At 58.5% G+C, this 20,007-nt stretch overlaps 6 protein-coding genes across 6 annotated transcripts; 3 read left to right on the forward strand and 3 right to left on the reverse strand.

Annotated features, from left to right (window-relative positions):
* Positions 1–64: 64 nt before the first annotated feature.
* GGTG_01368 (hypothetical protein) lies at positions 65–3,219 on the forward strand (the record flags this gene model as incomplete). The annotated part of the gene is made up of 3 exons (XM_009219132.1): positions 65–1,904; positions 2,095–2,997; positions 3,095–3,219. The coding sequence occupies 3 exons, from the start codon at positions 65–67 to the stop codon at positions 3,217–3,219; spliced, it is 2,868 nt and encodes a 955-aa protein (XP_009217396.1).
* Positions 3,220–3,843: 624 nt separating this feature from the next.
* GGTG_01369 (hypothetical protein) lies at positions 3,844–5,431 on the forward strand. The gene has a single exon (XM_009219133.1). It carries the CDS (start codon positions 4,301–4,303, stop codon positions 5,045–5,047), a length of 747 nt encoding a protein of 248 aa, XP_009217397.1. The 5' UTR covers positions 3,844–4,300; the 3' UTR covers positions 5,048–5,431.
* On the reverse strand, positions 5,381–9,245 carry GGTG_01370 (protein phosphatase PP2A regulatory subunit A). The gene is made up of 8 exons (XM_009219134.1): positions 8,720–9,245; positions 8,302–8,407; positions 8,048–8,199; positions 7,414–7,905; positions 7,076–7,335; positions 6,834–6,934; positions 6,379–6,716; positions 5,381–6,299 (listed from the first exon to the last, which is right to left on the reverse strand). The coding sequence occupies exons 1-8, from the start codon at positions 8,783–8,785 to the stop codon at positions 5,943–5,945; spliced, it is 1,872 nt and encodes a 623-aa protein (XP_009217398.1). The 5' UTR covers positions 8,786–9,245; the 3' UTR covers positions 5,381–5,942.
* Positions 9,246–10,037: 792 nt separating this feature from the next.
* Positions 10,038–13,741, reverse strand: GGTG_01371 (protein phosphatase). Its single transcript, XM_009219135.1, has 2 exons — positions 12,877–13,741; positions 10,038–12,798 (listed from the first exon to the last, which is right to left on the reverse strand). Exons 1-2 carry the CDS (start codon positions 12,889–12,891, stop codon positions 10,339–10,341), a joined length of 2,475 nt encoding a protein of 824 aa, XP_009217399.1. The 5' UTR covers positions 12,892–13,741; the 3' UTR covers positions 10,038–10,338.
* A 247-nt stretch (positions 13,742–13,988) lies between these two features.
* GGTG_01372 (40S ribosomal protein S3) lies at positions 13,989–15,679 on the forward strand. The gene is made up of 2 exons (XM_009219136.1): positions 13,989–14,157; positions 14,347–15,679. Exons 1-2 carry the CDS (start codon positions 14,135–14,137, stop codon positions 15,113–15,115), a joined length of 792 nt encoding a protein of 263 aa, XP_009217400.1. The 5' UTR covers positions 13,989–14,134; the 3' UTR covers positions 15,116–15,679.
* Positions 15,680–15,866: 187 nt separating this feature from the next.
* On the reverse strand, positions 15,867–19,081 carry GGTG_01373 (hypothetical protein). The gene is made up of 7 exons (XM_009219137.1): positions 18,458–19,081; positions 18,271–18,314; positions 18,153–18,178; positions 17,958–18,048; positions 17,615–17,866; positions 17,220–17,511; positions 15,867–17,138 (listed from the first exon to the last, which is right to left on the reverse strand). Exons 1-7 carry the CDS (start codon positions 18,469–18,471, stop codon positions 16,637–16,639), a joined length of 1,221 nt encoding a protein of 406 aa, XP_009217401.1. The 5' UTR covers positions 18,472–19,081; the 3' UTR covers positions 15,867–16,636.
* Positions 19,082–20,007: the final 926 nt, after the last annotated feature.

A 20,007-nucleotide genomic window follows, 5' to 3' on the forward strand; every position in this document is an offset into this window, starting at 1 on the left:
AAGAGAAAAGGGCCATTACAGACAAGAGATTAAATTTTGCATCTTGCCTGAACAACGCTCTACTATGCCTAGTTGGCGGGTTGGTAAAGGGCAGAGCAACCGTTCGCAACAATCGCTCGATTCTGGCCTCCCCCCAGCGGCAGCAGCGACCGGCGGCACGCTGGAATCCCAAGGGGCTGGAGGAGCACAGCCGCCAGCACCACCAACAGCGGCGGCCGCATCAGCAGGCCCAGCGCCAGCGCCAGGGCAGCAACAGCAACAGCAACAGCAGCTGTCACCGTCAGCACCACCACAACCACAACCAGGCCCCGCACAAGCGTTTGCCTCGGGCGACCTGCACAGCAGCCACATCGACAGCGTCGCAAACCGCACACCAGTGACGGCCCACACGGCCTCCTTTGTTGTCGACCCGCGCCAGCAGCAACCAAAGGATTTCGAACAGGTCGCTCGCAGCCAGAGCCATCGTTTTCCCCAGCAGCAGGCCCACTCGCCGGCCGCCTACCAAGCTGCATCCGGCTCGCTCGAGGACCTCTCGTCGTCGGCCTTTGCCCAGGCCCGGTCACCGCTGCTCGCACAGGGCCCAACGTCCCCTCAACAGCAGCACCTCCCACAGCAGCAGCAAGCCCAACAGCAGCCCCAACCAGAGGCCCGCCGCAGCACCCGGAAGTTGATCAAGAATATCTTTCAGCCGCAGCACCACCACCAACAGCCCTCAATCGACAACGGCGCCCAGCAGGTTGCCCGCCGCCCTTCCCGCGTGAGCCAGCCCCAGTCCCCGTCCCCGACCCAAACCCAAACCCAAATCCCTCCCGCGTCCGTCTCGCAGCTCTCGGTGGACCAGCCGGATTGGCAGCAACAGTCGTCAGCCCCGCCGCCGGCCCCTGGACTCCAGGCTGTGGGGGACCCTCGCCCGCTGCAACGCCGGCCGTCGGAACTGTCAGACTCTAATCGGGACCTGCTTCACCACCACCACCGCCAACAGCCGCAGAACGCGAATTCCCACGAGCCGCCACATCCCGCCATCCGCCACGTCCAGACCGACACGGTCGTCTCGCCCTACGGCCTCCCCCGCACCGAGAACCCCGCAGGCGCCTATCATCAGCCTCACGCCCAGGTCCTTGTCCCGGCCCAGCAGCCCTCCCCGGACACTCAACAACATCCCTACGGCCAGGCCCACTTCGATCCCTCGCAGCAGCAGTTTCAATTCCACCACCTCCAACAGGGTCAGTACCAACAGCAACCGGGTGCCCCCTCCATCTTCACCGGCGGCCTTCTCGAGCCGAGCAACCAGCACCGCAATCCCGAGACCATCTCGCAGTTGTCGCACGACTCGCCCATCGCCGACACGGAGCCGATCCCCATCAACCTGCACTCGGCGCAGTCGTCGCCGGCCGTCAATTACCCTCCGCGATCGCACGAACTTTTGCAATCCGCGTCCCAGCCCCAGCCGCAGGGCCACATCCAAGGCCAGAGCCAGGCTCAGTCGGTGCAGGCTTCTGCAGAATCCCGCCAGGAACACCAAGACCAATTCGGTCAGCAGCAGCAGCACCAGCAACAGTACCAGCAGCACCAGCAACAGGTGAATCGTGAAGACGATAGCATGGTGCCACAAGCGCAGGGCGGCCCGCCGGCTCCGAATCGCAGGTCGACGGAAACAGAAAAGAACATGCGGGGCCAGATGGACCCCCCACCCGGCCCGCCTCCTGGATATAGACACAACCAGACACCGTCAGGGAACCCGCTGCAACCGCCTGGTTCCAGCGGCCTCAACCAGAACTATCGCCCAAGCGGTGGCCAGGACCGCCAGTTTGACGGGGCCACCCCAGAAGGCAGAAATAGCCCTCAGCCGACGTCGACGAGCGCCGAAACGCCGGCTGAGAACGACAAGGCCTTCAAAGAGCTCTGTATGTCTACTGGCATCTCCTTGACATCTCTTCTACACTACTCGTTCCGCTATTCCCCTTGGCTTGTTCGCTGTGCACGCATAGTGCCCCCGCTGCGACAAGCCTGGTTTGTGGCGGCGCCATAGTGGCGTGACGTTGGTATCGTTATCCCTGGCGGACGCTTGCTGACGAATGCGCGGATGTGTGACAGTGACCAAGTACAAAAACGTCAAGAGGCTTTACTTCGACGGCAAGAACCAGATCGAGCTGCTCAACGGCCAGGTGGAACAGCTACAGAATGCAGTTGCGAACCAACGCATATCGCAGTCTCGTACTTCACTCGACGACAACGAATATGCAACGCGCTTCAACCGGCTCAACGGCGCCATCAACAACCTCTCGTTCAACATTCGCAAAGACTGGGTCGCCGTCCCGTCGTTTCTGGACGGCTATGTCAGCCCTGATGCGTTGCGGACAGGAAAACAGGAGATGACGGCGGCAGGGCGAGCCGCAATCACATCTTGGGTCCTAGACTTTGTCTTTGATCGGTGTTTCCACCCAGGGCTGGACCCGTCGCTTTCGTACAGCCTGAAGCAGATTGAGCAGAACATACGCAGCTTCTCCTACACCCTCAACAGCCATGAAGAGTACGAAGCTCTTACATCAAAAGTAGTAAGCTGGAGGATGGCGACACTAGAAGGGCTCCAGCCCGTACTGGCCTCCGCGCAGAGCGCCGACCACCGGGTTACCTTCACCACCGAGGCCGCGCGCAACCTCACCAACAAGCTTTTTGACCACCTGACGAACCCACCGCCGACAGGAGTTGATGGTAGTGTATCAATGATAGTCGAGCTGGCCGTCGGCATAGCGTCCAACATGCCATTGGAGAGTCGTGACGTCGCCATCACATTCCCGAGCCCAGGATCACCGATGCAGCCCAACATAATGGAGGTGGAGAAAACTACAGGTCTTCCGCCACTCGAGACGCGGCCAACCGAGGCGGAGAGGGACGCGGACACAGAGGAGGAGGAGCGGGCTGGAAAGGACGGAGGCGGTAGGGAGGCCAAGGGGGCCTCGAAGTCTAGTTCACGCGCCGAGAAGGCGGGAAAGAGCGGTAGGTGCATGACACTTGCATACCATACCTCCCCAACGAAACTTTTATGCCGTCTTGTGGTCACCTCATCCGCTAACACGGCAAGCCAACATGGCAGCTTCATCCTCAACCTCGAACCTTCCACCAAAGGATGCGAACAGAATCCGCTTCGCTGGTTTCCTCGCAGTCGAAGTCCGGGGCCGGCAGGTCTTGGTCAGGGCGCCTGTTTGGACGATGGCCTAGTCGAGCTAGGTCGCAGGGCGAGCAGGTTCGAGCGTGGAGAATGGGAAGAAACATTTGCGTGTGATATAACGAATGATTTTGATGAAGGCAGCCTATTATTCTTCGTTCCCCTTTTTTTCACCTCTCTTACCTATATACCTTTTTGTCTCTTATTTATTTCGCCCTTCGCCTTTCATTCTCCCATGTTTCTCACCAATATTCTCTTTCCTGACCCATTGTTCTCGATGTGCCGCAGAACGCGCCGATAGCTTCCCAGAAAGGCAGCCTTCGTTGCTGTTCTGTGTGCTGCGCACCGCCAGGCATGGGGTATTGCTTGCTAAAAGCGAATTACACCCTGCGAGATTCAGGGGTTTGTGACACCCGTTCTGCGCGATGACAGTTCCCGACCAGAGAGGCTACCACGGACGACAGCCAGAAGCAACACAAACTGTGCTTTCCCTTGCTGTTGTCTGGCGCATGTGTCAAATGTACTGCATGGGGCTGCTGTGCTGTTGCGTCAGCCGAGAGAAACTTGGCGGCTGACCGCTTTCAATCCGCCCCGCCTCTCTCGAAATTCTGCCGCCCCTCCAACCACTGCCACTTCCGGGACTGATATCCCGGGTGCGCTCCCCATAGCTGGTACGGGCTGAGGAAATCGAGCTTGCTTGCTACCTGACCCAGATCTGCAGAAACCGCACCAACGGCCTGGACGAAATAACTTCACGCCGAAAGCAACCAAGCTCTTTCAGTCAGCCAAGCAAACAAGCGCGTGCCGCACCCCGTTGCCAGCCATGACGGACGCCACATCAAGCAGCTCCAAACCCGAGCACCTTGCGCCATCCAAACTTGGCACCAAGGAATAGTCAGTGCCCGTCGCATCCGACGGACAAGGGGGGTGGGGAGGAGAGCCGTCGAGCAGGAGCCCGCGCGCTAACCGACTCTGGCCATCCTTGCTGCCTGGGAACGGGAGGCACCGAAACCAACAGGACTTTCTCGTCGCATTAGTTGGGACGCGCTCTACAGCACCGAGATCACCAACCACGCCTCCAACCCGGCCGACATCGGCACCGTGTGGTTCGACGACTCGGACGCCGAGGCCAAGATGGTGACGTTCCTGGGCCGGCAGGCGACGTCGGCGGCGGCGACAGTGACGGCCGACGCGCGCCTCGACCGGGCCACGACGTCGTTCCTGGACCTCGGCACCGGCAACGGCAGCCTCCTGCACGCCCTGCGCCGCGCCGGCTGGGCCGGGCCCTGCCTGGGCGTCGACTACAGCGCCGCCGCAGTGGCGCTGGCGCAGCAGATCGCTGCGACCGGACCGGAGCAGCGCGACGACGATGACGAAGACGAAGATGACGAAGACGACGGCGCGGCGGCAAGAGAAAAGTTCCCGCCGAGCACCAACCCGGTCGAGTTCGCGCAGTGGGACGTGCTGGGCGGCGCCCTCGACGGCGGCGGCGCCGCGCGCGCGGGCTCGTGGGACGTGGTGCTGGACAAGGGCACCTTCGACGCCGTCTGCCTGAGCGCCGACGTGGACGCCGCCACAGGCCGCCGCCGCAGCGAGCGCTACCGCGCCCGCGCCCTGCGCCTGCTCCGGCCCGGCCCCGGCGGCCTCTTCCTCGTCACGAGCTGCAACTGGACCGACGCCGAGCTGCGCGCCTGGTTCGAGGGCGGCGGCGGGGATGGCGACGGGGATGGCGGTGGTGATGATGATGTGGATGGTCATGTTGTCGACGGCCGCTTCGAGTTCGCCGGCCGCGTCGAGTACCCGTCCTTTAGCTTCGGCGGCGCCAAGGGCCAGACCATCAGCACCGTGTGTTTTGTCAAGACGGCCGCTGTCGTCTCGTGACCTCAGATGTATGCGTGTGTGATTTGGGAGAGAGAGGAGGGGGGGGTTCTTCCTTTGAAGCGTGCCTATCTCAACTCGTCCCATTCATTGTTCTTCCCACAAAGCGGCCAGGCCAGGTTTTATCCCCGCACCCTGGAGGGTGTGCATGCACGCACGGATAGCTCCTGTTCTCTACCTAGGCACATATGGGGACCCAGAGCGTCCGCGGCACTGCGGTGTGCCCCGAACCCCATATAGTTCGAGATATCTGCGATGCATGGACGAATATGCTCTGCTCCGATGGGGCTTTCTTGCACCGACATCATCCTGAGCTGACATGAAAAGATTTATCAATGCCCGAATTATATTATCATGCCTCGTGAACCCTTCTTGTCTTGATGCGGGTGGGCTGCGTTCCTTTACCAACTCCACGTCTTCGTCCATGTCCTCATGCCTCACGTTCCCGCACTCAACGGCCTTGCCCTTGTGCACACTCACCAATGGGCTGCACTTGCCGTTGGCGGCGCGCTTTGACTGTTTGAACGCAACCAAGGCTGGCCCTCCTCCACTGCCAGAAAGGTTTACTCATCTAAAAAGAGAAAAAAAAATGACAGAAAGGTAATGGAGACGACACCTCAATGCGTCACATCTAATCATCAACGTGACCTGAAATACAACCAGGGGCCACACACGCCACCATTCGCTACTGTAACCCAAGCCTGCAAGCGAAACGAGACAGGAGGGTCTAACGCAAGGTGATGCTGGTGGTTAGCTGCCAGGCGGAAATCTATGCCTAACAAGCTCAGGAACAAACAGAAATGGGGCGGTAAAATGGAGAGAAAAGGTTAAGACATAGGTGGGGAAGGAAGAGACCACGGGGGCGAACAGAATTGCTTCATTATGACTCTTCTCGGATCTATGGTGAGGTATTCATAGGCTCGCCTCCAGGCAGGGGGCCGGAAGCAGCCGCGGCCGCCGTTGTGGCGAAGTATCGAACATCAACATCGTCATCCTTCTGCAACTTCTCCAGGCTCGGCATGACACGCTGCTGGATGAGCTCGGCGCCGCGGGAGGAGGGGCTGAACGAGGCGCCGGCCTTCTCGAGTGAGTAGATGGTGCCCTGCTCGGGCAGCCGGCGGAGCACATCAACCAGCACCCCATAGGTCTTGGCAACGTTGAAGCGGATGTTGGGGATGTCGTCGACAACGAGCTTGTCGAGCATAGGCAGAATGTTCTTACCAATCACATCCATGCTGACAACCGTCGCCAGTGTCTAGTTATTTCACACCAACTGTCAATCAACCGCACCCTGGTTATCCTTCCAAGTGAGGTCGCTCAAGAGAAGCACTTACAGTGATGGCGAAGCATGTCGTCATGCGGTACAGATAGTTAGGGTGGTTGCCCATGGCCATGACCTTGGGGATGATGGCTTCGCTAGCCCACTCGACGCCAAAGACCTCGGTAAGTTTCTTGAGGTTGTGCGTGGCCGCCTCACGGATAGAGAAGACGGTGTCTCCGAGCCAGCTCATGCACAGGCTGCTGAGCTTCTCGTCGAAGAACTTGACGCCGAGCTGGCTGGCAAGCAGAGGAATGTACTCGATGATGGCAAGTCGGACGCGCCACTGCTTGTCCTCGGCGAGCTGGACAATAGCAGGGAGCAGCGACTGGGAAAGCAGGTCGATGCCAATGACTGCAGCACTGTCGTGTTAGCGCGAACACCGGATCGGCGCATGACCGAGCGGTAGGGATAAGGGGGAAGGCTCTAGCCCGAGCAGGCCAAGCCAAGTCGGGTAGACGCCGCACTAACCCTTGTTCACGAGTTCAAGCTTCGAGATGATGTGCAGCCGCACCTCAGGGAACTCGTCCTTGAGCATCTGCAGGAACATGGGGAGAAGGTGATCGATGGTCCTGGCAGGGGAACAAACATGTCAGTACGGAGCCTGTGATTGCTGTCCGAGCCCAGTCCGCCTATCACCCTTCTGCTAGGAGAGCCATGTGACCCAGACAAAGCCCGGGGACAAGGGGACGAGAGAGGGTGGGGGCGCGTACTCTTGCTTGCCGAGAATGGGAGCCAGGCCCGAGATTTGAGTGCCGAGGGCGGCGCGAACATGTTGCGAGCTGTCCGAGACGAGGTCCTCAATGCTGCCCATGATCTCGTTGAGCAGTGTCGTCCGCTCGACCAGAGCACAGAACCCAGGGATCTGACCGGCGATCGCAGTCCGGACCTCGGCCTCGTTGTCCTTCAGCAGCTTAACGAAGGCGGGGACCAGGTCCCTCGAGACAACCTCCTCATCGACCGCTTTTGCGATCTGTTTGCGCGTGTTTGCCATGTGGTCAGTATTGGTGTTCCGCACGGTGGGAGAATTCGTTCGGGAGTGCCACTGTACCTTCTCAAACCTGTCGGCGATCATGTAACGGACCCTCCAGCTCTTGTCTTCTATCAGACTGCGAAGAGACGTCAAAAGCACACCGTGGCTGGACTGCTGCTCCTTGGGAACGACTTCGGCGATGGAAATGAGCACCTCAACGGTAAGGAGTCGGACGCTGTCCTGGTCGTCCTGCGCAAGATGCTGGAACATGGGTATCATTTCTTCAACAACAACGGCGGCGGGCATCTCCTTGAGAAACTTGGCAAGGTTTGTGGCCGACTGGCGGCGCACCATGGGGGTCTCGTCGTGGACGAGGTGACCGAAATCCCGCCGTAGCTGCTCCTGGAGCGGCGGGGCCACCTTCTTGTAGGGCGTTGTGTAGAGGCCGCATCCCGAGATCTTGGAAGTGAACCAGTCTGCCTTGGAGAGGCGGCTGGTGAGGGGTAGGAAATACTCCTCCACCTGCTTTGGTGAGAGCTCGGCGCATATCTTGTTCAGAGACTCGACGGCCTGCGAGAGTGATCTGTTAGAAACGGATACCCCCGAGACAAAAAAAGAAAAAAAAAGAAAGCCGGCCAACCACAAGAGCTATGCTGAGTCACAACAGATAGCCCTCAGATCGGTACTCAGCCGGGGCACTCAGAAACCGTACCTTGTCTCGCACAACGGGCTCCTCGATGGCAGCCAGGTTCTCAAGCGGCGACAGCAGAACGTGACCCCACTGGGGTCCGCCCACATAGTCGAGGAAGTTGCCCAGTTCCTCACTCAGGGCAACAAGGACCTCGTCTTCGTCCTCGACGGATTCTGAATATCCAGAGCTTGGTCAGAGAATGCACGCTGGTGGCAGGTGGGATGAGAGAACGAGATAGCAGGTGACAGAGTGGCAAGTTCTGGGAGGCGGCTGACCATCAAGGAAGGGAATCAGCTCCTCGCGAGTGCGCTCGGGCCCAAGCGCGAGGGCAATGGTCGAGAGTCGATGGATGGCATTGAGTCGAAGAAGGACATCATCGTGCTGCAGAGCGGCGAGCGCACGTAATCAGTTAGCCATGGGCACAGTCAAGGCGGGCAGCGTCTGTATGCTGTCATCGTGGCTGTCGTCGTTGCTCGGGCAAGTGGCATGTGTGGTGGTATATCGTGTAGGCGGCGGGGCAATCCTCCCCTCCCTTTGGGCCAACCACGCGGGCGCAGGCTCCCAAGGAGCATTCGGGGAGAGGCGGTAATCGGCGGCGGCGGCGGCGGTGGCGGCAGGGGCACAAGCACCGAGGCGACGAGAGCGCGAGGCAGAGGTGCGAGAGGAGAGCGGGGCGGGGCAGAATGAACACACCTTGAGCTCGTCAATAAGGACGGCTATCGGGTAAAGCTCGTCGCTGACATTTGGCGCGTCGGCCATGGCGAGCTTTGTTTTGTGGTGTCGGCGCGCAGCAGAGGGGAAAAAAGAAGGGAGCGGGCCTGGGGAGAGCAGAGGGACGAGCGAGCAGCGAAGGTCGAAGGTTGGCTGGCGACCGACGATGCTTCAGGGAAGATCAAATGGACTGCCGGCGATGTGGGTGTCGCGTGGCGGCGGTGGTGGGTTGGGATGGCAAAAAGGCGGGAAGCAGGCTGCTGGGAGGCGGTAGGGCGATGCAGGTCGGGCAGAGGAACAAGGCCACGGCGGGTGTGGGCTTGGCGTTGGTTGGGTCAGGCAGGTCAGGCAGTTCAGGCGCTCGAGGCCAAGCAGGGTCTATGGCCCAATGCTGCGGCTCTAAATTCGATCGCCAAATCGATGGGTTGGAGCAGTGATGCAATCCAGTTTGCGAATGTCAAAGCCAGCACTGGTGTGCTGGGAGTGACCGCTAGGGAGAGGGCAGCAGCAGGCGACTCAGGGCGGTCAAGTCTGGTGCACTGTGGAGCCCGACCAGCCTCGCCTGCGCTTTGAGGGGTGGGACATTTGATTGCGGCGGGCAGACAAAAGCATGAGCCCAGGGTTTACCGACAGCGACGTGATTCTGTCGGGCTGTTCCCTGGATGGAACCCGACTCCCGTCTCGACAGGCGAACAGGCCGTTGCTCCAGCAAACAAAATGGAGCATCTCGACTCCTATCCGTCCATACTCTCCCCCCCCTAGATAGGTTGCCTCTAGGCCCCTAGCTATGTCGGTACCTTGGCTTGGTACCTGGTACCTAGCACCATCTCAAGGTGGGGGAGCGCCACGAGCCCTGGCTCAAGGAGGTCATTCTCTTAGCAACCCGAGTCTCTGGAATTTAGAAGACTCGTACCATGGACATGATTCGCCCGGATATACTGTGTCCTAGGTTAACTGGTCCGCCCACTGGCAGCCTTTGGCCGTCTGCCTTTCACATCTTGAGTTCTTTTTTCTTCATTTTTGGGCTCCCGGCATGCTTCCATTCCTGTTCGTTGGTGAGGCAGTCGCCTCCTGAGCTAGTTGATAGCTTGCATCCAATCAAACGTCAAGGAGTCTTGCGCTTCACCCCTCATCGTTGGGCCTGCATTTCGCTGCCAGCTGAGGCGGTTAGCCTATGCTTTTTTTTGTGCCCACCGAAAGGACGACGCGCAGCTCGGATGATCGAGCCAACCGAGCCATGTCCCTTAATTCTCATAGTCCTTTACATTCTGAACACCTACTTAGTTACCCAGAAAATACTCCGAGGATGGGCATGCTTTATATCCGACCCAAGCCGGCGGCGTGGAAACGACCGTAGTCACACAAAGAACGTAAAGACAAATCTCGAGCGTCAGAGCCCATAAACTTTGAAAGCATCGCTATGACTGAATTATCGGCGCAATTACAAGCTGGGGGTACACTCCCTCGCACGGGAGTGACAAGACATCGCTGTGCCGTCTGCATTATCTCACGGAAACCAATCGAGTTCCGTGGCAAGATGTTTGTGTTTGATACAACGTAGTAAAGAAAACAAGACGAAGATAACCCCTCGTCCTCGTGCCTTAGGAGAGCTCAGTCATCTCCTGTCCAGCGTCGCCATTACCTCTTTGTGCCGATGCCGGTCGACTGTTGGAATCCCCAGGAAGCACAGTCGTGGATGTTGCGTCACCTGGAGCTCCCAGCTCGCTGGACGCGCCACCGTTGCGGCCAGGAGCACCGCCCGTGACTCCTAGGCCCCCGAGAACGCCCTTGAAGCTTTCGCCCAGCTTTAAGCTGCTTATACCGTCCTGCAAAGTTGCAAAGGTACTCGTCTCGGTTGCTGAAGCCGAGGAGCTGCGCATCAGCGTCGTCGGCCCTGGTTCCGGAGTCAGGGCTAAGTGTGCGCTTTCGGCCCCCATCAATGCAGACATGCTGTCGCTGGTGGGAGCCCCTGGCGGCCCCGCCAGCGGACTCATATGTGGCTTGGGAGATGTCGGCGCTATACTCGGCTGAGGGCTCGGGCCCCCGGATGCGGCTTGGTAGGCTGCCACCTTCTCGGCCGCTGTGGCCGCCTCGTCCAGGTGGCTGTTCATCTCTTCATCCCGCCTTGAGTAGAGCTGGTGCCACCAGCGGACCTCGCCCGCACGCGGGAACAGAATCCGCTCCTTCCCACGAACATTGTCGTCAACCACGGGGTTGTATGAAGGGTTCGTGAACTCCTGGCGCCGTGCAAGAAAGTAATTCCAGACGGATGAGCTGCGCTCATGGATCTTGGCCTCACGCCGCTGCCGCTCGTTATTGTACAGGAAGCTGCCATATTGGCACGAGTATAAATGGTACAGCAGACGACGTAGGAAACGCTCTGTGTACTCGAACCGTGTCGGGTTTTGCCGGAGGAGCTGGTAGGTGGCTTCCAAGAACTGATGGAACACGGGGCTTATTTCTTTTGGCCGGGTTGCTTGGTCCTCGGGCACGGGTGCCGTAGCCTGTCGGGCCATGTACTCATCACCAACTTCTCCATCCGAGTCGTCCTTTTCTTGGCTCAGGTTCTTTTTGAAGAAGCGCTTGGCAGAAGCCATGGCGCTCTCTAGCGCCTCATTGCGGTTGTCGTTCTCTCCAGGCTCGATCCGAGAGCCCGCCAGGGCATCGTTTTGGATGGCAAACCACTTTTCGTGGTTGAGAAATCCCGATCGTTTTTGGAACATGTGCCCGAACGACAACCAGTCCTTCTCGACAAGTACCATGAATCCATCCAGGGTTCTGTAGTAGGGATCCAACATGATCTGCGACAAGGCGCTGAGCTGGCTCGTGCGATCCCAGCCGTCTGAGCAGTGTATCAAGACGTTGGAGTGGTATATGCCCACCTGCCTGGCGATGATGTGCGAACCCTCGAGGATGCCGTTTATATGCTTGAGCCAGCCACTCTTGGCCAACAGATCCCTGTTCGGCGGGAAGGGCGAGACGTCGGCATCCTTGACCGCCTCGATGACCTTGTTCAGGGACTCGCGCATCACGTGGATATTCTCGATATTGAGAAAAACTTTCTTGGCAAACCTGTAGTAGTCCATGTTCTCAGAGCCAAGGCCGATGGCCTGCATCGCGTATGAGTTTAGAGCAGGCCGGGCATCAACAATCAGGTTTTGACGAGTCGCCCCATATATGATCCTCTTCCCCGTCGCCTCATCGAACTCGAGGGGGATGCTGGTGCCAGCGATGGCCGCGTCCTCCTGCAGCTCCGTGTCCGTCAATCCGGCCTCCGGGATGGCCACAGACGGCACATCAGGCTGACTCGTCGGGGGACTCGGTTCCGAGTTGGTGGCGCCTCCGCCTTGGTCTGGAACGGCGGCAGAGAAACAGGCACCGACAAGACGCTCGTCCTGGATGCTGCGATTTCCGCGCAGACCAACGCATGGCTGCGAGCTTCGGGTAATGACGCAGTTGTTGACGGGGTGGATGTAGGTCAGGGCCGGTATCCGCGCCCGCGAGCGGTGGTTGGCTGCGTATTTCAGAACGTTGTCTGAGATGGAGGCTGGCACCACGAGGACCTCCGGGTATGTGGGAGAGAAGACGTAATCCTTATTTATGTTTGTGATCCTCCAGCCCAGGTCCCTGGACTTTGCGCTGATCCCCTGGCGCCGAAACTCTTCCCGCGCATCGTACAGAGTCCAGCCGTTGACCGCTCGCTCGGGCCTAGCGGGCTCGTAGGAAAAGGCATAGAGTTTGTCGATGCTCCCCAGTCTGCATGTGCGAGCGCGGATGAATTCGAAGGCCTCGCGTGCAGACTTATCGTCGGGAAAGTTGAAGGTCACGTAGGTGAAATCGCGGCAGCGCAGGCGAATCGACGACGGGATGCCGCTGGCGGGCGGGGTCGGGCGGAAGGCGCAGTGACTGATAATCGGGTAGGAGATGAAGTTTTCTCGTGGCCGGGCCGGCGAGGGACTGTCTGGCGGGGGCGGGATGGAAAAGATGATGTGGTAGTCGGTGAGTTTTAATACGCCCAAGGTTGGGTTCCCTCCGCTGATGGCGTGGACACCCTCTACCGTCTGCGCCACGCACAAGGCTTCTTAGTCTCGGTCACGATTTAAGAAGCAAGACGCAGCCGCTCGGCGATGCTCTGGTACCTGTTTCATGTCCATGATGGCAGCCTCAGCCTAGTGCCTTTCGAGCCCCCGAGAGCTACGTCGTCAAGGCGTGTTCCCGAAGTAGCCCCAAGCCCGAGCAACACCGTAGAGCGCAGGCAACGATCGCTGGGCGGGCGGGTCTGTAGTTGCTAGGGACTCGAGAAACGGAGAGAGACACTGCTTCTGACGAGGGGACTCGGGCGGCCGGGAAATGGCTTAGACGAGGACGAAGAACGGAGCGGCGGAGAATGCGATGACGAATGCGAAACGAAATAAGATGGGAGCCGGAGGTGAGGGAGCAAGACCTGACTGTTCAGCACGGCATGAACGGAAAGGGCTTGCTGGCAGCGCGTCAGGCGGCAAACGGAATGCACTACCTAGGTAGGTACCTACCTACCTAGGTGGGCAAGTGAGATAGGCGCATGCAATATGATAGCTGGGAGGGAAGGGGCCCAAGAAACGGCAGTCACCAAGTCATCGGGGAGGCGGTAGTCGACAGTTGCAGGCTGGCATTGAGTACTGCCCTGCCTCTTTCCATTGCTGGGGATGCCCGAGAAAAGCGGCCATGTGGGGTCTGGCTTTCAGGGGGTCACCAGCGTGGGTGTAGCGTCACGCCCACCACAAAAAAGATGGCACTTTCTTTTGGGAATAGGGGATAGGAATAGGTAGAGAAACAGGAACAGAAACAAAAGTGAGAATAGGAGTAAAAATAAGGATAACGATAAGAATAAAAACAGTAATAGTAGTATGAGTAATAATAGGAAAAGAAAAATAAGAAGAGGGAAGCCCAAGACACTCACTGACAATTTCACTTAATCTTTGGGACCCGGAAGACTGCCATCTTTTTTGTGGTGCCCCGTGGGCGTGAGCTGTTGGGCTCCGCGTCAGTGATGTCAGCTGCCGGCGCCCAGCTCGCTCTAAGACGGTGGTGACTTCTGCGCCGAGCATGAGGGTACCTATTGACTGTGCACGTGCCACAGAGACAGCGCGTTCTCAATTGATTTTGACGCGGGGAGCAATGGGTCAGTGACCCAAGGCAGCCCACCTAGCTCCATGGCCCCACCTTAAGTTCGAGCGGGCAGCGATTAGGGCTTTGTCCCCCACTAGGAAATCGCAAAAGTTTCCAACCTCTTGGCCTGGTTGCCTTTCGGAACGAACGACGACAACCGAAACAAAGGGAGATTCTCTTGACCGCAGCACCACCAACCCGTTTCCATCGCCAATTCTACCCTCCGCAAATCTCCTCACAAAGCACAAGATGGCTACTCCCGGTGCCCAGATGTGAGTAGCTGCCGTCGACCTGTCCGCGGCCGCAAATGTGGCTTCGAAATACAAAGAGGGGGAGAAGGAGGATGAGCAGACGAGAGGCAATGGAGTGACGCAGATGTGTTGGGACGAGGCTGCGACTTGATTTTCCTTTTTTTCCCTGCGAGCCGGCCTTTACTGACGTGCTCTCCCTCTCTCTTCCAGCTCCAAGCGGAGAAAGTTCGTCGCGGACGGTGTCTTCTACGCCGAGCTGAACGAGTTCTTCCAGCGCGAGCTGGCTGAGGAGGGCTACTCGGGCGTCGAGGTCCGCGTCACGCCGACCGTGACCGACATCATCATCCGCGCGACGCACACCCAGGAGGTCCTCGGCGAGCAGGGCCGCCGCATCCGCGAGCTCACCTCGCTCATCCAGAAGCGTTTCAAGTTCCCCGAGAACTCGGTCTCACTGTATGCCGCCAAGGTCCAGAACCGCGGTCTGTCGGCCGTCGCCCAGTGCGAGTCGCTCCGCTACAAGCTCCTCAACGGTCTAGCCGTCCGCCGTGCCTGCTACGGCGTCCTGCGCTTCATCATGGAGTCGGGCGCCAAGGGTTGCGAGGTTGTCGTCTCCGGCAAGCTCCGTGCCGCCCGTGCCAAGTCCATGAAGTTCACCGACGGCTTCATGATCCACTCCGGCCAGCCCGCCAAGGACTTCATCGACAGCGCCACCCGTCACGTCCTGCTGCGCCAGGGTGTCCTGGGTATCAAGGTCAAGATCATGCGCGGCTCCGACCCCGAGGGCAAGGCCGGCCCCCAGAAGTCGCTGCCCGACGCCGTCACCATTCTCGAGCCCAAGGAGGAGCAGCCCGTCGTCCAGCCCATCAGCCAGGACTACGGTGCCAAGGCTGCTCAGGTCCAACTCGCGGCCGAGGCCCAGCGGCAAGCCGAGCAGGCGGCCGGAGGAGAGGAAGAGGAGGAGCCCACCCCCGAGCAATAGGAGCACTCGGCGGTCGGTGCGACTCCAGTTTCCGCTGTCGAGCCCGCCGGTGTTGTCACCCCGGATCCTGTCCAGTATCAGGAGTTCCAGGCCGAGGTGTACCAGTCTCAGCAATTCCAGACCCCTCCCATGGCTGTGCCCACCTCCACCCCTGTCATGAACGGCAACTACGCCTCCGAGGCCTTCCAGTCGGACCCCTTCGACGAGACCGATGGTCTGGCCAATGGCAACTACGGCGGCGCTGTCAACGGCTGGTAGACGCGAGTTGGGATTTTTTGATGGACGGCGGCGAAACGGTCAGCTCTTGGGGCGTTTATTGAGCAACATTTTCTCTCCTTCGGTTTTTTATGTCACCTCTTGCTGCATTATTCTGCGATCACGGAACGGGAAACGGAAAGCAGGTTGCGCTTCCAGGGTTCTTCAGGCTGGCTTTTGTAATTTCATGACACACGACGAACTCGGTGGGCATATGAAGGTTACAAGGGCAAGGGCAGCCAAAAACAAAAAATGACACCGAACAAACGCAGCCCTCTTTGGTTCAAAGGTGAAGACAATGTGTTTGTGACGGGTATCGGTAAGGTTTTATGAAACCCTGGCGAGGATCACATATGACCTAGCCCAAGCATTGTGCCGAGGTCACCGGGCTCAACTTACGACTGTACTCCCGCCGCCATGTAGGAAAATCATGATGCTGAGTGTCTGGCAACTGGTGGTTGAGTATCCCCAAGCGCTCGTTGCTGCCCAACATTAGCCCCAGATCTGCCTCCGACCAAGTCTTTGGTGACAAGTATTTGATCATAATTCCTTCCAAAATGGCCTCCCAGTGTACATACCTACCTATCCACCCGTACCTTGCCCGCCTACCTAGGTATCTAGTCTGGTCAAGTGGTCATTGCCGCCTTTTCAGTACACGTCTATAATAATACAGGATCGGGGAGCGAGGCACAAAAGCGTCTGCAGCCCACAACAAGGTCTCACACCTTCTAGAAACTCCCAAATAGAGAGAATCAGGCAGAAAGAAGAGAAAATAAAGCACGAAACAAAGTCCAACCATGCCCCTGAAACGCCAATGTCTGCCGCCTTATATCTCATGACTCCTCGCGAATCGCCATGACAGCACGCATGGTGCGAAAGAACTGAAGGGCGGACTATATCACATCCCAAAGGAGCGGACACTCCCTATAACCCCGGGAAAACAAAGAGAAGGAGAGAGGGAAATTCGGAAGAAAACCACAGAAATGAGATAGCATGGTACAGGCCGTGATAGGTCAACAATGGAGCCGCCCCTATTAGTCGGCTCGACCCCCTCCTAAATCATATGCAACTGCGCGACGCGGCGCATATGCACTGACATGTCACCGGTACCGTGTGCACCGGTGATATGACAACATCCAACGCTGGGCCAAGACAAGGCAGACCAACGTTTTGCTGTTGCTGGAAGTGGTCGGGACAACGAGACCCATGCAAGAGCAGAACCAAACTCCTTGATATGCCCCAGGAACCGTTGGGTAGGGCCCGCCGCTACCTCTCCGAGGATCTCCTGTTCTGCAGTTCTATTGATTCGTCGTAGCGCTTGGGAGCGGCCGCCTCTTTTGCGGCTCCGTTGGTTCGACGGGGGGCAGGGTCTTCATCGTCGCTATCGTCGGCGAGACCAGCGAGACCATGACCGGCAGCCTCCTCCTCGTCATAGGCGCGGATAAGTCCTTGTCGGTCCGCAGCGTTGCTGCCGATGCTCATCCGACGGTGGCCAGTGCTTCGTCGGGCCTCCATGCTCATCCGCGTCTGGATGCTGGAAACCATGTCGGTGCCGGTTGAGTCGGCGCCCCCTTGCCCGTTCACGAGGAGCAAGCCGGTGGGGTCGGTCCGCGAGAGGTTGAGCAGGTAAACTCCGGTGAATGTCACGAGGAAGCCGCAGAGGAGCGACAGCGTGCCGACGGGATCCGTGGTGTTGAACCCGCTGAAAAGGATGGAGGACGCGCAAAGGGTTGCGGTGGTAAAGGTAACATAGTACAAGGGGTTGACGCTATACCGACGCTCCTGTTAGGGGCTGTTCAAGCTACACCATGCTTGAAAAAGGGTGTGGGTATGTCCGTTCTGCACTCACATGTTGGTAGGGAACTGGCTGAGAGCCTTGTTGAAATAGTTCATCTGCACCAGAATGCACACCACCGTGATGATCATGAAGACATAGGTCGACGGATGTGAAAATTGGTTGCTGCCGGCAAAGGTCAGCTTCAGCGCGGTGCCAAATGCCTTGACCGACATAACCGAGACAGAGCCGACGAGAGAGCAGATGGACAGATAGATCAGCGGGTTCTTCTTTCCATGCTTGGGCGCTACCCAGTAGATCATGACCGTGGCGTAGATTGTGACGAGAGTCACATAGAGCAAGAAGCCTGTTGCGGCGCGTTCCGTTAGCATGGCGCGGATTCACGGCTAACAGGCATGGATGACGTATGATGAGAGTAGGGGTAAGCGTGGGTGCGGTGCATCACGAACCAGGCTGAAGGGCAAAGTGCAGAATCTCGTCGATGGTCGTGATGGGCTCGTCCGGGGGCGCATGGAGGACGATGATGACGGCGCCGATGAGGCATATCGCACTGCCGAGCTTGCCCAGAGTTCCCAGAAGCTCGTTCAAGAAATAGGAGCCGAGTATGGCGCCAATCAGCACCGAGAGGGCGCCTAGCGGAGTAACCAGGATGGCGGGTGCAAATGCGTATGCGGCAAAATTGCAGATCTCACCAAGAACCACTAAGGGGATGGCCAGCAAGAAAGGTCAGTACGGACAAGAAACGCCTCATCTCGTGTCATGGATGGTCCTCATCAGCAGAGGGCTCCTTACGTGTGCCGATGCCGGCCCACCATAAAGGATTCTTCAGGTAGACATATCCATCGCCCTCGAACCCGTGCCTCTCCTCGGCTTGTTGTAGTCCCTGAGAGCGGACGCGCGCGTGTCAGCCATGAGGTCTACCGCAGCGAGAGATACTAGAATCCAACCAGACAGCCAGCCATTGGTGAGCGATCTCGCGCGTCCTACCTTTTTTGTGATGACGAAACTGATGCCTATGGTGTCGCGGGGAGCGGGCTCGGTTAGACGCAGAAGATCGTGAGGGGCGAAGACGGACATGGGGCCCTCGGATGGAAAGGGCGCATACCTATGGCCAAACTGGATGTCATGGCCAGGACAAGCCCGATATATCTATTCCGGTAGGAGGTTAACACACGAGCCAATTTCTGGAAATGGCGGGCTATACGCCATCCTTGTCATGCCACGCGCGATCAGAGCACCGGCGGGCCGGGCAGGACGGCGCGAAGATGACGGTGGGACGAACGGATGCGTACTTTTCGGCGACCATGTTGGCGGTGGTGAGGCGGATGCGACGGCAGCGATGCGCGCCGCAGATCTACGTCGCCTGCTGTGCGCGTTCGGGTGGTGGGGAGGCCCAATGACGGGGCTTCGTGAGACGTTCGTGTCGTTGCGTGGTGAGCGTGGCGCGAGTGAGAAAAGACAGATCGCGGGGGGGCGCTGAGCGGTGAGTGTGACCACCGACGGTGCTCGAGTGCCAGAGCGAAGGGGCAGGTGTTGATGGTTTGGTGGGCTTGACTAGGCAAGAAGCCACCTCGTTCGCGCCGGGCGAGTGTGGGAGCAGCCAACTGAGCGTGGTAGTGGGCGGCGGCGCTGGGGCCAGCTGGATTTCGGCTGGGTGCGGCAAATGCGGCGGGGGTCCAGCTCGACAGTCCTCGCCGAGCGAGGGAATTGAGGACTTCGGGAGTGCGTCGGTCGACGTTTGTGAGCTGCGGCGTGCGCGAGCGACGGCGACAAGGCGACGAAAATACTGCGATCACTCAAAGTGAACGTGTGTCGTGTCCATCGTCAGAAAAGAGGCGGGTGGCTGCGGACAATGGGCCCGGGTGCAGTGCGCAGCAGCAGGTGTGTGGTGTGGCCAGCATGGGGCACAGCCAACGAGGAGGGAAAAAATAGAATAAGATAAAAACCCACTGGGGCTGGGGAGACTGGGGGTCTCGGTTTCGAGGGCCTAAGCAATTAGGTGATGGGTGGAAGGCGCCTCTTCCGTTTTGGGCCAACACGAGCAGGAGCCTTTGCTGTGGTGGGGATCGTGGCCTGGCAAATTGGCTGCGAGTCCACGAGTCCATCGGCTCTAAAACGGGCGGCTCAGAACTGGTGGGTACCTTAGTTTCTCCCGTGTGGGCGGGCGGGGGACAGGGGAGAGCGCTGTGAGCTCCTCCCTGAATCGGGAATCCCAGCCTCCCAATCCGCTTCCCTTGACTGGATCCTCTCCTGCCCACCTCCAGACACACGTTGGCTATATCACAGGGTCGCCCTGGGCTTGAGGAAAAGTGCGACTGATCGCATCAGAGGCACAACGATGAAGCATATGAGCATGTGAAAACCAACACTTCCCCCTTTACCCAAGCTTATCATGTCAGTCTCCTTGTCCATCACATTGTTTCCTATGTTCTTTCCTTTTGCTACGAATTTGCTGTTCGCAGCCCTGCAAGTTTCTATTTCAGGAGCTTTGATAGCTCATCTCAGCTTCGCGCATGGAGATACCAAATAGCCAAGATCGACCACCTCAAGAAACGACTTGTCGGAGTATTGGGAACTGCCTTCATCCAAATCTTTACACGATCGACAATATGGCCTTTTGTTCCCTGGTCCTTGCTGACTCGGCACGAAAGATGGACATGCCCAATTTTAGCGATCACGTCAATCCAAGCTGGTCTCTATCCTCGCCAATAACCCATTATCCATGCAAACTGGCCTTTGGATCTCCCTTTCTTGCACTCGTCTGGAACGTAGCGCCGGCTGGTTATCCTCGTGGACTACTAGAGTTCCACACCACCCCGCTATGTAGACGTGCAGCCACGTA

This window comes from Gaeumannomyces tritici (genome assembly GCF_000145635.1).
Source record: "Gaeumannomyces tritici R3-111a-1 unplaced genomic scaffold supercont2.1, whole genome shotgun sequence".
NCBI lineage: Eukaryota > Fungi > Ascomycota > Sordariomycetes > Magnaporthales > Magnaporthaceae > Gaeumannomyces > Gaeumannomyces tritici.